Here is a 15,724-nt window from a genome sequence, read left to right on the forward strand (position 1 = left end):
TTTCAACCGACCAATGATGACTTTGGGGCAAGACAGGCTACGACCCGCGCTTAGACGGGAGAGACGTGGACTTCAGCCTACCATATCGCTAGGGCAAGGCTTTGGGTGACCAATGAGAGCGGGGGGAGGGATCACTGTAGCTCGCGACGACTCGTTAAGATTGAGGGAACCCTCATCTAATTACATGTAAGGGGTGAAACGTCTCTGACCAATGGGAAATGGCGGGGCGGGATGTTGGGGCCACAAGTAGAACCGTTAGAAATGACAGATAGCTCCACCAATCAGAGAAAGGAGACTATGCCACCTGACCAAGGAGCGTTAAAGAGTAGGGGGGCAAGAGCGCGAGAACCGTTAGGATTGATAGACTGACTGTCTAATCAGAATGCTGCGATTCCATAGCTGTCCAATAAGAGCCTTCAAGGTGGGTTATCCGCTAGTGAGCCATGAGAGCGCGAGAATCTGTAACGAGAGACAGACCTCCCTGCCAATCACAACGTTAGCGTGATGCTGTAGGGTGGGTCTTCCGCTGGCGAACCTTGGGAACGCCTGGGCCACTTATTACTGACAGACTCACTCTCCAATGAGGGGAGCGGGTGATGATTTAACTGTCCAATGGGTGACAGGTGGGCGGGGTTCATTTCCGCGGCAGGTTCCAAGATGGCGGCGGGTGTGTGAGCGCGGCGGTTAGTCAGGGAATCCGTCCCGGAGGTGCTTGCCGCCATGAAGGGCAAGGAGCGCTCCCCGGCCAAGGCCAAACGGTCCCGGGGCGGCGGCGAGGACTCGGCCTCCTCCTCTTCTTCGGCCCGGGCTGAGCGGAGCAGCAAGAAGCCCGGCGGCTCCGGCGCGGGCGGCAGCAACGGGGGAAAAGCGGCGGGCGGCTCCGGTGAGAGCAGCAGCCGGCGGGGCCTGCATCTGGACAAGGCCAGCCGGGGCGGGAGCCGCGAGTACGAGTCGGGGGCGGCGGCCAGCTCCGGCCGCCATGGCTACAGCAGCAGCAAGAACGCGGAGTCGTCCCGGAGCAGCGGCAGCCGGGGCGGCGGGGGTGAGTCCCGGGCGCCGCCGGCCCCCTCCTCCTCGTCGGAGTCGGCCGGGGCGGGAGGAGGTGGCGGGAGCGGCGAGTACAAGACGCTGAAGATCAGCGAGCTGGGCTCGGCGCTGAGCGACGAGGCGGTGGAGGACGGGCTTTTCCACGAGTTCAAGCGCTTCGGGGACGTCAGCGTCAAGATCAGCCGCCTCCCGCCGGGCACCGGTGCCAGCGACGAGCGGGTGGCCTTCGTCAACTTCCGCCGGCCGGAGGACGCCCGCGCCGCCAAACACGCCCGTGGCCGCCTGGTGCTCTACGACCGGCCGCTCAAGATCGAAGCGGTCTATGTCGGGGGGAGCAGCCGGCGCCGCAGCAGCCGCTCCCCGGCCCTGTTGGACAAGGATTCTCATTCTCCCTACGGGGCCGCGGCCGTGGGCGTGGCGACTGCAGCGGCCGCAGCTGTCAGGCACCCCCCGGCCGGAGCAACCCAGAGGGCGCTGTCGCCGGCGGGTGGAGGAGGGGGCCTGGGCTACAGAGACTACCGGCTACAGCAACTCGCTCTGGGCCGCCTGCCCCCGCCACCTCCCCTGCCTAGGGAGCTAGAGAGGGAGCGGGACTACGGGGCTTTCTATGATACCCGTGTGCGGCCAGCCTATGGGCTGGAGCGAGTGGCTGGAGTGGCAGCGGCTGGGGGCTTCCGAGGAGGAGGAGGTGCTGGAGTTGCTGGTGAGGAGGAGATCAGTCCTGAGGATGATCAGAGAGCCAACCGCACTTTGTTCCTGGGCAACCTGGACATCACAGTGAGCGAGTCGGACCTGCGCCGGGCCTTTGACCGCTTTGGGGTCATCACAGAAGTGGACATCAAGCGTCCGGGTCGTGGCCAGACCAGCACCTATGGCTTCCTCAAATTTGAAAATCTGGACATGGCACACCGGGCCAAGCTAGCCATGTCTGGAAAGGTGCTGCTGCGCAACCCTATCAAAATTGGTTATGGCAAAGCCACTCCTACTACCAGGCTTTGGGTGGGTGGCCTTGGGCCTTGGGTGCCACTGGCTGCCCTGGCAAGGGAGTTTGACCGTTTTGGCACCATTCGCACTATTGACTATCGTAAAGGTGACTCGTGGGCTTACATTCAGTATGAGAGCCTGGATGCAGCTCAGGCCGCTTGTGCCCACATGCGTGGCTTCCCTTTGGGTGGCCCAGACCGCCGCCTCCGAGTGGACTTTGCTGACACTGAGCATCGCTACCAGCAACCCTACTTGCAACCTCTGACCCTACCACCGCCTGCCCACTATGAGCTAGTAGCAGAGGCAGCTGCCTTTGGGGCTCACCGTGGGGCTCCCCCAGATCCACTTCGGGGGGCACGGGACAGGACACCACCACTGCTCTATAGAGACCGCGACAGAGATCTCTATCCTGAGGCAGACTGGGTGCCACCACCACCTCCTGTACGGGACAGGAGCAATCGAGCAGCTGCCTACGACCCACTGGAAAGTTTGGAGCGCCGGCGGGATGGCTGGTCCCTGGAGCGGGACCGAGGAGAGAGGGAGCTGGGTGGCACCAGCAGCAGTAGGGACCAACCCAGGAAGCGAAGACTGGCAGAGGATGGTGGCCGGCACTTAGACCGCTCTCCAGATAGCGAGCGTTCAGCTGTGTCCCGTAAGCGACATTGTTTGGCCACGGTCTCTCCCCCAGATCGCAGTCCTGACCTTGGTGGGAGCAGGGAGCGCTACGCTAGTGACACAGAACGCTTATCCTCCCGTTTGCTCCTGCTGGAGCGACCATCACCTGTCCGGGAACCACGCAGGGGCAGTCTTGAACGAGGTCCGAATGAAAAGCGTGACCGGAAAAACTCTGCTGAAAGAGAGAGGAAGCACCGCACCTCCACAGCAGCTGCTGCCCAGGAGTGCAAGAGCCCAGCCAAAAAGGACGAGCGTACCACAGAAGGGGGCAGTGGTGGAGGGTCCCGGCTCAAACCTCCACCCCAGAAGCAGCAGCAGCAAGATGGAACGTCACAGGCTGGCGGGGCCCCCAAATTATGCCTGGCTTGGCAGGGGATGCTCCTGCTGAAGAATAGCAACTTCCCGTCCAACATGCACCTGCTTCAGGGGGACCTCAGTGTAGCTAGCAGCCTCCTGGTGGAGGGAGCAACTGGTGGCAAAGTGGCCCAGCTCAAGATCACCCAGCGTCTCCGCCTGGACCAGCCCAAGCTGGATGAGGTAACCCGCCGTATTAAAGTGGCGGGACCCAATGGTTATGCCATCCTCTTGGCTGTGCCTGGCACCTCGGACAACCGCTCCTCATCTGGGGCCAGTGATGCTGCCACCACCTCCACACAGAGGCCGCTCAGGAACCTCGTGTCCTATCTAAAGCAAAAGCAGGCTGCCGGAGTGATCAGCCTCCCTGTGGGGGGCAACAAAGACAAGGAGAACAGCGGGGTCCTGCACGCCTTCCCACCCTGCGACTTCTCCCAGCAGTTCCTGGACTCCACGGCCAAGGCCCTGGCCAAATCAGAGGACGACTATCTGGTCATGATCATTGTCCGTGGTGCATCTTAAAGCCCTTGTGTTTTCTGTATCCAACCCTGCCTATTTCTCCTCCACACAGCCCCTCCAGTGTGTGCCAGGTGCTATGGGATACAGCCTTAGCCAACCCCACAATTATTTTTAATTAGATCGTTATTTGTAGCCAATTTTCCCCGCCTGTTTTTCTGTAACTATATTTTTCTATAGTTAGAAGCCAGGAAGGTTTAGCCTTCAGCCTGAGTAGGATATTTTGAGGATCCCTTATCAGTGAGGGTAGCAGGGAGGTTAAGCCTGCTTCAACTAAAAATGAGAAATTCCCACTTTTATTAATTTTTACTTTGTTCTTTTTCATTTGATCATTTTTTAAAAGCAGGTTTAAAAACTTCTCTAGAATTACAAACTTAAAAGACCAGATATAAAGCACTAAGTAGTTTAAACAGAAAACCACATACCAGATAGTGGACTGGCATTGACTCATTTTGAGTCTTTGAAATTCTGTGAAGGCCTTAGACCAGTAGCCCCAAGTTAAATAAGTCCTTTATCAGGAACCTGAATGGTTTCACTTTGAGTTGACTGACTCAAGGTTGATTTCTTTTAGGTGACTAGCACCTCATCTTGTGGTACACTGTAGCTCGAACATTGAATTCCTTTGTAGGTATTAATTTGAGGATTTCACTCAGTCCACAGAAATGCATGCCCAAAAGGTGTGCTTTTAACAGGTGTGTTCCTCCTGTTCTGAGTTCCATTGTATCCCATATATGCACTTTGGGTTTGTAGCAGTAACAACATTTTGGTAAATAGGCGAGGACTTTGTTACAAACCTTGAATGTCTTGTGCTTACTCTAGTATGCAAGAAAGAAGTAGGTGCTTTAAGAACAACTAATCATTTGGTGGGTTTTTTTGTTGTTTTTACTGCCTTTTTCAGAGTTGCAGGTACAGTGGATTCCACAGTGCAGACTCCAAACAAGTGTACTCTTCAGAGAGGGCTTTTAATTCTGTGAAAGTTAAACTATGTAAAGTTTTCATCACCATTTTATCTTTGTTAATAGAAAGAAACTGCTGTCTGTCTTCTGAGGACCTTTTTTTTTAAGGTACAGTAGAGTGGGCATTATGTGAGGTTTCATAGTCATTTGGACTAGTGTTTTTTAGCATCTTGGCAGAGTATTAAAAGTTCTCCAAAATGTTGAAAAAGCAGTTCACCTTGTTCAACAAACCTAGTTCATTTTCATTTAAATTTTTCTCTATGCTTTTCTCCCTTATTATCTTGATAAAACCTAGAAAAAAAGATATCAAATCATTTTAAAGCCCCCACTTTAGCTAGTCCCCAAACAAAGTGTAAATATGAATATACTTATTTACACTGTACAAACCTCTTTGTAGAAACAAGAACATGATCTTGCACTTGGGTTGTCTTTTTGCCTAGGTTTAAACTATGGTTTTTGAAATGTGGCTGTGTAAAAGTGACACTGCCTTACTCAGACCCTGTAGTGTATTCATTGTTCACTACTGACTAAAACTAGTGTTTGCTACTCCTTACATTTTTCTAAACTAAAATTACAAACCTCATTTAATACTCGTAATGTTAGTGAAAGTAAAATCCAGGACTTGTGGATTGTCCTTCAGTATGAATGTAATAGGCTTATAGAAGGCAGAATGCAGCTGTTTGTCTTGCTATTAACAGTGAGAATTGTGGTATTTTTGGAAATGGCACCAATTACATAAGGGATGATCCATATGTTGTAGGTAATACAGCATATTCGCCACTTGTGACAAAGAATGTCTGTTTTATTTAGCAGGTGTCTATGTTGCATATTATGTAATTCATCACAGATGCTGTGTTGCCCATTTCATTGTCTTTTAAGCATTTGTTGCATTTACAGTGGGTTTCCTCGTATTTGTGATGGAGGAGGAAGTTAGAATCACTTTAAAGTACTGGGCTAATTACTCTTAGTGTTTTAAAGACCACCCATCCAACTTTACCACAGGGAATTCAAAAATGTAAAATACTAGCAGTAAGCTTGTTTGTATTCAACTTTTAAACTTGCCAAGAACAGTGTTTGTTACTGTCATATGCAACAGACACCTGTTGGTGTGTTTTTTGTTTTTTAAAAAGAAACCAGCCAAACTTGGGGTCAAAGTACATTTATCAGCAAATCTCTGACAACTAACACTTAGGGAAGTCTTTCTAGGAAAGAGCATTCTAGATGCACTTTCATTTTTCCTTGAAAATTAAGCAGTCATGTTCATTATCTCTGGCTTCTATGAGTTTGAGATGTGCTATACTGAAAATTAACATGGAATGGACAAGATTGTACTTCAAACTCCAGGTTTCTTGGTTTCTTATTTAATGAGGTATCTGCTTCTGTTAAATCTGGTTTATTTGCTGTTCTGTTTTGCAAACAAGGATTTGAACACCCTTTAAGGGTACATAAAGTCAAAACAAGTGACAGGCAACATTTTGACACAGCACTTAGCCACAGGTTGCATCAATTCTAATACAGCTCTTTTGGTTGTATTTTCCCTTATGCTATAGAAGCCCACAGCATTGGAGTAACTGTCCATTTAAACCTCCCTTGCCAGAGCTGACTGCTAGCAGAAGTCCATATTTAATGCCACTTCTGTATAGAGTAAAACAGATTTAGCAGAGTTACATTTTCTGGTTATATTTGTCATTATGTGGCTCTGGTAAGAGCTCAGTATCTCTTCTTATGCTGTGTGCAGCTGATGTTCCTATATTTCATTAGTTACAATGTACTGAATTAGCATGGAAAAGGGATGTCCCTTTCCTGAATCATCATTTCATAGTGTGCTTTATGCTTTGGGGAAAGAACCTCAAGTGACTCATACTTTTGTTAATATTTTAGATTTTTACAAATCGCAAACTTTATACAACTCTCTTGGCTGTTAGCCAATGGCTTTGTTTGCTTGAATCTAGTGTACAGTCTGTTTGTTTGCTGGCACTGTGACATGAATCTCAAGGCTACCTCAAACTATTGCAAGGTATAGACGCCTGTGGTTTAGACAGTGATATCACCCTTGCAAGGATCGCAGAGGGGAGATGAGAGGTATAGGCAACACAGACAAATAGGTCTTAAACCTTTTTAAAGAAGTATGAGTTCAGTTAGATGTCTCTTCTTGCCAATAGTGGTTGAAGGTATTTTGGAGGCAGCCTCCTATGGAGGGCAGAGAAGAGAGAACACAAGTTCCTTGGGTAGCTTAAGGAACCATCTAGCTGATGTTAGGTGTGGTGTGTAGGGCCTTGAGTATTAGTGGGGAGTGGAGAACAAAATGGTAGGGTGAGAGTCTAAAGACTTCTGAGGTTTTGCGTGAAGGCTGCTGGGGATATCCTTTCCCAATTCAGTGTTGACAGCAGTGCTTATTGGGAGCCTGCTAAGAGCCTACTATGAAAAGATACCAGACTTGAAGAAATCATTGCCGTGTAACTAGAGGATTTGGGATTCTTTCCCCCTGCCTCCCGTTCTTAATGACTTTCTACAAGTAAAAACCAAGGACAGCTACTCCAATGAATCATTAAACTTGACATAAAAGTAGTCTTTGTATAAGACTTAAGCAAAGCAAACCATATTATTTTGAAAATGTTAAATTAATTTAATTTCATGCAGTTCTAATTGTATGAAAATGATGGATTAGAAATACTACTTGAATAGTAACATCTTAAGTTTTGTTTATTAGGTGCATCCTTGATTTGACCTCTTTGCTACAGTAATGGAGTTGCATCCTGCTGTTGGAATTATACAGCAAAATGAGAAGATATCAACATGTAACACTACATTTCATGTTTTTATTGAGAAGTTGCCTTCAGGAAATGTCCTTTGAGGAAAATCAAGTGAATTATAAACCATTCAGTTGGTTTTCCTCATGGCTGATTTTTGACATGTTCTGTTAGCTGTTAGAAACCTGTTGAATATCTTCAATCCTGTATATCTTCAATCCTGTAAACCTAGTTTAACAGCAGTCCAAAAAACCTGCACTACTTGTCATGCATTTATATATAGAAAGTGACTTCATTTCAAGGTTTTGTGCCGGTGGGTGGTATTGGTGCTTTTCGAAGTCCAAGTAGAATACTTAGAAAGGCCTTGTTGTTCGTTTATGTTCATCTGTATAGTGTGGGGAGGGGAAAACCTGTTGTTGTTTCAGTACAAATGTTTACCTTTTCTTTCCTCCTGCAAGCAATGCTGGTGGACTGCGGAAGATAACATGGGATTCCAAGCTCTAATGGACCTTTGTGAAGAGAAGTTGTGGCTCATGTGGAATTTACATGGGCCTCTTGATGGAAGAAAGCTTATCTGTTTAGTATTTGTGCATTTTACTAAAATGGCAGCTTTAAAAAAAAAAAAAAAAAGTTGTGTATCTGCTATTGTGATGCCAATGCCCGTGTTTTAAAGTGGAAAAATGACCTCTTTGCTTTGTGCTGTGTACACAAGATTTCTGGAAAAGTAAAGGAATACCCTTTTTATGGCTCACACAGCTTAAAAGTAGCTGTCACTCAAACATGCGCTCACAGTTGAGCTGATTTTGTTTCATTCTAAATAAATTGTTTCTTTTGAGGAAAATGTTTTTCTGCCTGGAAGTGAATTGACAACAAACCTTTGACCCCTTTGTTTGCAGCTAAGGGGTACTTGCTGCTGCTGCTCAGTTGTTGATCTGATAGTTGTGGGTCTTGAGCAAGAAGCAGGGAGACCATCACTTTCATATTGACCAGCCTGTTGTATCAGATCTGAAGAATCTAGTTCATTGTGTTGCTGTGGCACCTCCCTTTGATTGCAATGAAGGGGGTCATTTGCTGCTAACTCCTCATCTTTACGAGGAAACGGTGCTGATGCGGGCATGCAAGAAGCAGGGAAAACACCATAAAAGCCTCAGAACAGTGTGCAAGTCTGGGGCTTCGCTGGTTTGAAGAGCTGGAGTTCCTGAATTTTAAGTTTGATTTATTTTGTTCACCCAACTTGTTTGGCTTTAGTTTTGATTTTTTTTTTAATTTGAAGAAAAAGTTTGAAATTGCTTTGAATCATGCACGTAAACCTTTGCACCAAATTGCCAAAAGAAAAGAAAAATGAGTCTCATTAAAAAGTGTTAAATGATGTTAATAAAACCTTTCCTGACACACTTTGAGGAGCTCCTCCATCTCCAGGGGCTTTTCACCAGAGTTATGCAGTGATGGGTTTAGTTCTGAATGGATGAAGAATTCCAGAGCTAGAGTTTGTAATTAAAACGTTTGCATTGGTATCAGTGCCTTATTTTGGCCGGTTTTGAAGCAAATGTTCCACACGCCTTGGATGTGCATGCACCCTGATCGTTTCATAGGTACGACCGCACGTTTGCTTGCGGTCACCTCAGTTTGTAGTACAGATTGTGAGAGGAAAATATGGAGGCACCTTTGAAAAAAATGTATGCTGTAGTTCCTGCATTATCCTGTACGGGGGCTCCTGAGCTTTGGAAGGCTGTTCCAGTACAGGAGTACAACTCCATGTTTGCTGCAGGAGACTTCGGGGCATTTGACAACACCAGAGCTCAAGAGGAAGCTAACACTGCTGCATCGTTGGCTTCAGAAACCTCTCGTGTTATGTTTGCCAGTCTTTGTTAGAATTAACTAGTCGCTGTCTGACATGCAGATGAAGACACCTTGAGATGCGAGCTTGCTCTGGTTACCTTGAAATCGTAATCTACTGTGGATAAAGAACCCTAGTCCTGTCCTTCATCCATGCAGGATGATTGCTAGGCAACAGGTGCTTATCAACAAAGGATGCCACGATTTTGTTCTGCAAGGTGTCCGTTCCCGTGGCAAACAGCTGTATAAATCTCTTATAAACAGGTAAGGGGGTTTTAAAGGTCAAACTGAATTGTGATTTATAGGGAGAAGGTTATGTTGATTTAAGTGTTTTTTGTTCTTTATCCTCCACCCCTGAGGATACCTACTAATTTTTACTAACGTGTTCACTCCAGGTCAAAGAGCCATGACTACCAATCTTTGGGGACTGGACTGTACTCTTCAGTACCACTCAATGCTACTTTTTAGTTTGGTCCTGGGAAGTTCATATTAAAGGATGCAAAGCACCTCTAGCAACTGGGGTGCAAGACACTGGTCTCATGAATAAAACCTCAGGTTTTCTGGCAACCTAGTGTATGTCTACACTTCAAAAATAAAATCTGTGGCAACGAGTCTGAGCCCAGGTTTGCAGACGGGCTTTTGCTATAGGGCTAAAAATAGCAGTGTGGCTGTTCCTGTTTGGCCTAGAGCGTGGCCTCTGAAACCTGGTGGGGGTGATGGGTTTGTGTCTGAGGGGTAATGTATGCACTACTATTTTTAGCCCTGTGGTGTGAACCCAAGTCTGTAGACCCAAGCTCTGAGACTTGCATTTATGGGTCTTTTTTTGCAGCATAGACATACCCCTTATCCTTCACCTAATTCTTGAATGAAAACCCTAACTTAACCCAGAATGCTACTTAATGTGTGCGCGCGCGCATGTGCGCAGAGCTGGCATAAGCAGACTAAGCAGTTGCTTAGGGCTCCAAGCAGCTCAAGGGGCCCCCTATTAATTATTAGTATATGTTGTGAGGGGGTGGGAAATATTCCTGCTTAAGGCTCCCAATGGGCTAACACTGGCATGGGGGGGGAGGGTGTTGTGAATATGGGCACACTGAGGACTGGCCAGTGATTCAACAAAGCTGCTCGTCTGTTTGTGGTATGCTGGTATAAGTGTAGGATTAAGCTGCATAACACAAATGCCCTGGAGCTGTTCTAGATATGTGATAACTAGAAAACTCCAACTTCATATGGAGTTTGTTTCTCACCACGAGTTTGTATTCATTGTAGTCAGGAATAAGACATTTTTACTCAGGGTTTCTTCTCCCATCTTGCTCAGAATATCATCTAAATCTTAAATTTGGTACAATTTTAATTCCATTTACAGAAGGTATGTAGACTTTGGGCCTGTAGTAGTACTATGAATCAGAGGTGTGATTGAGCACTTTCAGCATTGACTTGGCTGGGTTATCAATCCCAGCCAGGGCGATGGAGTTTTATTCATATGATCCAAATAATTGGGACATCTTCAAGAAGACGGATAATGGAGACAGGCAGTCTGGATGGGTGGATCAGTGATCTGGTATTTACTATCTGATTTTCATGTCCTTTTGATGTGAGAAGCTGGAACTTCCTGCAAATGCAATGTGGTGCCCCTGGAGGCTAATCCATAAGAGGTCCCTCTAGCTGTATTCAACATTCAGTATGAATCTCCTTTAATTAAGAGATTATTTCTATTCTCCCTGTATTAATAGATACTTATACCCCAGTGATTTTAATTAGTGTTGGCGTGTGGTGCAGGGTGATTCTCTAATGGCTGTTCTGTAATAGTGAGTTATTTCTTCACAGGATTGTTCAGCCCCTCTGGATTGGTTAGAGGGACGCCTTAACGTGCCAGGTAACTGCACACTTTTGTTTAAAATTAATAATTGTAAAGGTTAACAGTGCTTATATGCATTGAATTAATTTGGCTAGTGGGACTTCAGGTAAACAAGTTTAATGGGAAAATGGATTTATAAGATGAATCATTTAACTGCACTGCTGTGTAAACTGATTCTAGCCAAACAAGAGGGGAATTGGCTATTTGAATTCACACCCATGTTTCTTTGGAACTGTGCTTTTTATCTGCTGCAGGTGTGTTGTAAATAAGTACAAAATATCAGTCTGCTCTTAAACTTGAACAGCTGCTAACATTCACAGTAAAGTTTGTGTAAGACTTAGCGCTATACAGCTAACATTTTATTGCAGAATGGCAAGAAATTAGATCATAGAGAGACACTCTCCCAGAGAACTGAAAAAGACAATATGTGTGGTGGTTTTCAGAGAGAGTAGTTTGGACAAATACTTTTAGAAGAGTGGGGAATGTGACTATTTTGTAACGAAGGAGTCTGCCAGCCATTCACTTGAGCTGTGTTATTGCCCACTTGATAACAAGATACTACTCAGCTCTCACTACAGTAAACCATAAACCAATGGAGGACCTAATCTAACTTCATTTTGACCATAAAGGATTCTTTCCATTGACTTTTTTAATGGGAGCTTGGGCCATGTATGAGGGACCTGAGATGTTTGGATATTAATTGACATAATTCTCATTAAGTCGGGGCATCTCAAGCAGGAACAGAGCACTGATTATATGGGAAACAGTCTGGATTCCTTTTGGTGGCTAGTCCTTGTATTGCCTCCAGTGAAGTGCTTACTCAAGTGATGTGTTACTTAAATCCAAAAAACAAACTTGACTGGAGAATCAGTTACATTCATATTAGTTTTACATCCTGAACTGAAGATCAGTCTGGCTTCAGATTTTAACTTTTGTTCAGAGTTGCTGCATTCTCAGTGTAATTCTTTGACTATTTAATTATAATGACTAAAGTATCTAGCATGTTGGCAGCATTATCTAAATTAATACTAAGAGATACGTGTGCTGTCCTGTTCAGGGCAGTATCTCTGCAGCACGTGACAATGATGTCTAGTCTTGGAAGCAACCTTGCATTGGTTATTTCCTTGTGGGTTCTGCAATGTGCAACAAATGAGCTTTTAGGTATTTCATGTTTAGGCTGCACCTTCTTTCTAATCTCCAAGTACCACATTTGAATAGCATCAAATCTAGACATGACTACCCTAAATTGTTCTATTTCTTGACTAGATTTAGGGTGCCAAGTGGACATTTGGTGTGTGAAATACCTCTCCTTCCATGGGCTACTGCTTCCAAAAGCTATTGTGAAGATCTGTATTTGCTAGTGCTTCAGGACTCTCTAGCTCATTGTGGCCAAGGAATTGCTCTTAGTCAATTATTCAGACTTAGCCCAGGTCAGCATATGTGAAATGAGTCTCCATTCAGAGCTATGAACTCCTGGTCAGTCTCAGTGGAGAAGGAATTGAAAATGAACTTTCCTTTTGGCCCTAAAAGAATCCACCACTCTATCAGGAAAAACAATGAGGAGTCCTTGTGGCACCTTAGAGACTAGCAAATTTATTTGGTTTCAGAGTAGCAGCCGTGTTAGTCTGTATCCGCAAAAAGAACAGGAGTACTTGTGGCACCTTAGAGACTAACAAATTTATTTGAGCATAAGCTTTCGTGGGCTACAGCCTACTTTATCGGATGCATAGAATGGAACACACAGAAGATATTTATACATACAGAGAACATGAAAAAGTGGAAGTAGCCATGCCAACTGTAAGAGGCCAATCAATTGAGATGAGGTATTATCAGCAGGAGGAAAAAAAATTTTTTTTGAAGTGATAATCGAGATGACCGATAGAAGGTGTGAGGATAACTTAACATGGGGAAATAGATTCAAGCTTTCGTGGGCTAGAACCCACTTCATCAGATGCATGGAGTGAAAAATACAGGAGCAGGTATAAAGACCTGTCAGAGTTGAGGCACGTTGGTGGGGCAATGTAAGGAAGCAAACGTTTTCCTGTACTGCCACTATTGCATGGATGAATGAAAGACTTCATTCTCCGTGTCTATCAATCCCATATCTATTCATCAACACACACATTCATTTTAAATGAGGATGGATGTATCAGCATGCTTCCTAGCTGTCAAATATTTCTTAATAAATGCCTTTAGGCTTTCTCATTTCAAACTGAACTGGACTAGAAGGACCTGGCATGACCAGGAAGTGTGAAATCTGTCCTGACTGCCCAGTGCTGATTCCACATATATATGGCCTTTATAGATCTAGATCTCTACACACACGAAAGCAGTTGGCTCTAGAATGTTCACATCATGTTTACTGAACTCTAGCATCTAAAACTAGATCCTCTATGTCCATGGGGATTTTCCCAGCTGCAGTTGTTCTTTGCCTACAGCTTCATCTCATTGCCTCAAGAGTACTTGGACGGGATGGTTCTCTTCTCCCCCCCCCTTTTTTTTTTTGGGTGGGGACACCACTCTGTGAGACTGAGAAGGAGTTGCTGTTGAGCAACACAGACACTCTTCTTTGTCTCTCTTAGCCCAGGCTGTGATCCTAGTCCCTGCTGGCCCAGATGAAAAAAATAGTCTAAGGCAGTGATACTCATTGATCAACAAAAATGAGTAGGGGGCTGGAGCACATGACTTATGAGGAGAGGCTGAGGGAACTGGGATTGTTTAGTCTGCAGAAGAGAAGAATGAGGGGGGATTTGATAGCTGCTTTCAACTACCTGAAAAGGGGTTCCAAAGAGGATGTCTCTAGACTGTTCTCAGTGGTATCTGATGACAGAACAAGGAGTAATGGTCTCAAGTTGCAGTTGGGGAGGTTTAGGTTGGATATTAGGAAAAACTTTTTCACTAGGAGGGTGGTGAAGCACTGGAATGGGTTACCTAGGGAGGTGGTGGAATCTCCTTCCTTAGAGGTTTTTAAGGTCAGGCTTGACAAAGCCCTGGCTGGGATGATTTAGTTGGGAATTGGTCCTGCTTTGAGCAGGGGGTTGGACTAGATGACCTCCTGAGGTCCCTTCCAACCCTGATAGTCTATGATTCACTCCTCAGTGGTTCAGGAGCCAAGTTAGTGATCAGCTTTACCCGAAAGAGCCATAGTAGTGTGAATCCATTGTTTCATTTACTATGGTACTATATATTCATATTTAAACAGTATGTCAGGAAATATTGTGTGTGTGTGTGTGTGTGTGTGTGTGTGTGTGTGTGTGTGTGTGTGTGTGTGTATGTATGTATGCATGCTCATTCTCACAGCCAAATGACTGACCAAGTATTATCAACTACAGTTGGTTAATAAATAGTAAAAGCATCCTGATTGGTTGTTAATTAAATCACAGCTTTTTAATATCCTGTGCTGCAAAGAGCTGCAGGAGTCATATTAAAGAGCCACTGGTGGCTCGCAATCCTCAATCTGAGTATCACTGATGTAGGGTACAATTTTCAAAAGTGCCCAAGTGACTCGGGAGGCAGCCTCAATCCACATTACATAGGGACTTTGGCTCCTGAGTCACTTAGATGATTTCGAAAACTTTACCCATAGATTAGACAGAATTTTTTTGTCTTCCATGTGTTACACCAATAGTTCACCAACTAGTTCAGAATAATTTTAAAGGACAAATGTCAATCTTTTAAAACCTAGAATTTAACCTAAGTGAAAACTTCTGGGCGGAACTTTCAAAAGTACTCTGTTGGCCTAATTCTGTTCCCACTGAGGTGAGTGGTATAACTCCCGTTGACTTCCGTGGAAACAGAGTTAAGCCAACACCGAGTACTCTTGAAAAGCTTACCTCTGTTTTTTCGGGTTTTCAAGTATGCAGTAAACTACGGAGTTTTGGTTTTTTTTAAAAGAAAAACTTTTCCATTTTTGCTCTGGAGAACTTTGTTGGGAAACTTTTTTTCTTAATCTAAACCAAAGATGAACACAGATGCACATTCATGTTATTAGGGAATGTTGTTCCTAGAGCTTTGAGCATTCCTGTTATCAGTGCTTGTGTATGGGGACAAATCAAGACGCAACCATACAAAGCGTTTGCCAGACTGAGGAGGGGAGAACCATCCTGCTTCCCAGTTCCTGGGTGATGGGAAGCCATATTGTCGCATCTTTTCCTGAGTGTTTCTTTTTATTATTTTTCACATCATGTTATTCTCAATTAGGACACAAGTAAGCGGCAACTGAAGGGGTGTAGTTCTGTCAAGTACTCAACCTTGGGTGTATTGGTGTGTACCTTAAATCAGCCAAAAAAAAAGTGTGGGTGTCCAACATAGCCACTAAAAATCATGAGTTCTTATTAAAAAGTTGTAAAACTTTAAATACGCTTTTTATTTCCCATAACTAATGCTCACTATAAACGCTTTACATTTTGAAACAACTGTGCAAACATTTATTCTCACAGTATCCCTATAGGCGGTGAATAGCATTAGCCCCATTTTGTACATAGGGAAATGGAGGCACAGTGGTGATGTAACTTGCCTAAGGTCACAGCTAGCCAATGGCAGAGCTACGATTGAATTAAGGAGTCCTTGACTTCGTCCCTGTGCTCAAACTGCTTGGCCATGCTGCCTTCAGCTTTTTAAATGTTAAGCGAGTTTTAATTCTTCGGTTGGCTTTGGAAATTGTCACTTAAGCCTTGTCTACACAGGGGGATTGACTGGAATAAGCCGTTCCGGAATAGCTCCCCATGTGGATACTTTCTTCTAGAATAAGT

At 45.0% G+C, this 15,724-nt stretch overlaps 1 protein-coding gene across 6 annotated transcripts in view; it reads left to right on the top strand.

The window, feature by feature from the left end:
- The first annotated feature begins 336 nt into the window (after positions 1–336).
- Positions 337–15,724, top strand: part of RBM15 (RNA binding motif protein 15) — a 34,867-nt gene continuing 19,479 nt past the window's right edge. For 5 of the 6 annotated variants that reach the window (XM_065592353.1, XM_065592354.1, XM_065592355.1 and 2 more), the window contains exons 1-2: positions 337–9,382; positions 10,943–10,991. In XM_065592353.1, the coding sequence (XP_065448425.1) occupies positions 721–3,582 (2,862 nt within the window). In that variant the 5' untranslated portion in view covers positions 337–720 and the 3' untranslated portion in view covers positions 3,583–9,382; positions 10,943–10,991. Of the gene's footprint in view, positions 10,992–15,724 lie in introns of all 6 variants that reach the window. The other variant, XM_065592357.1, reaches the window with a different exon arrangement.

The sequence above is a fragment of the Chrysemys picta genome, chromosome 4 (genome assembly GCF_011386835.1).
Source record: "Chrysemys picta bellii isolate R12L10 chromosome 4, ASM1138683v2, whole genome shotgun sequence".
NCBI classification, from domain to species: domain Eukaryota; kingdom Metazoa; phylum Chordata; order Testudines; family Emydidae; genus Chrysemys; species Chrysemys picta.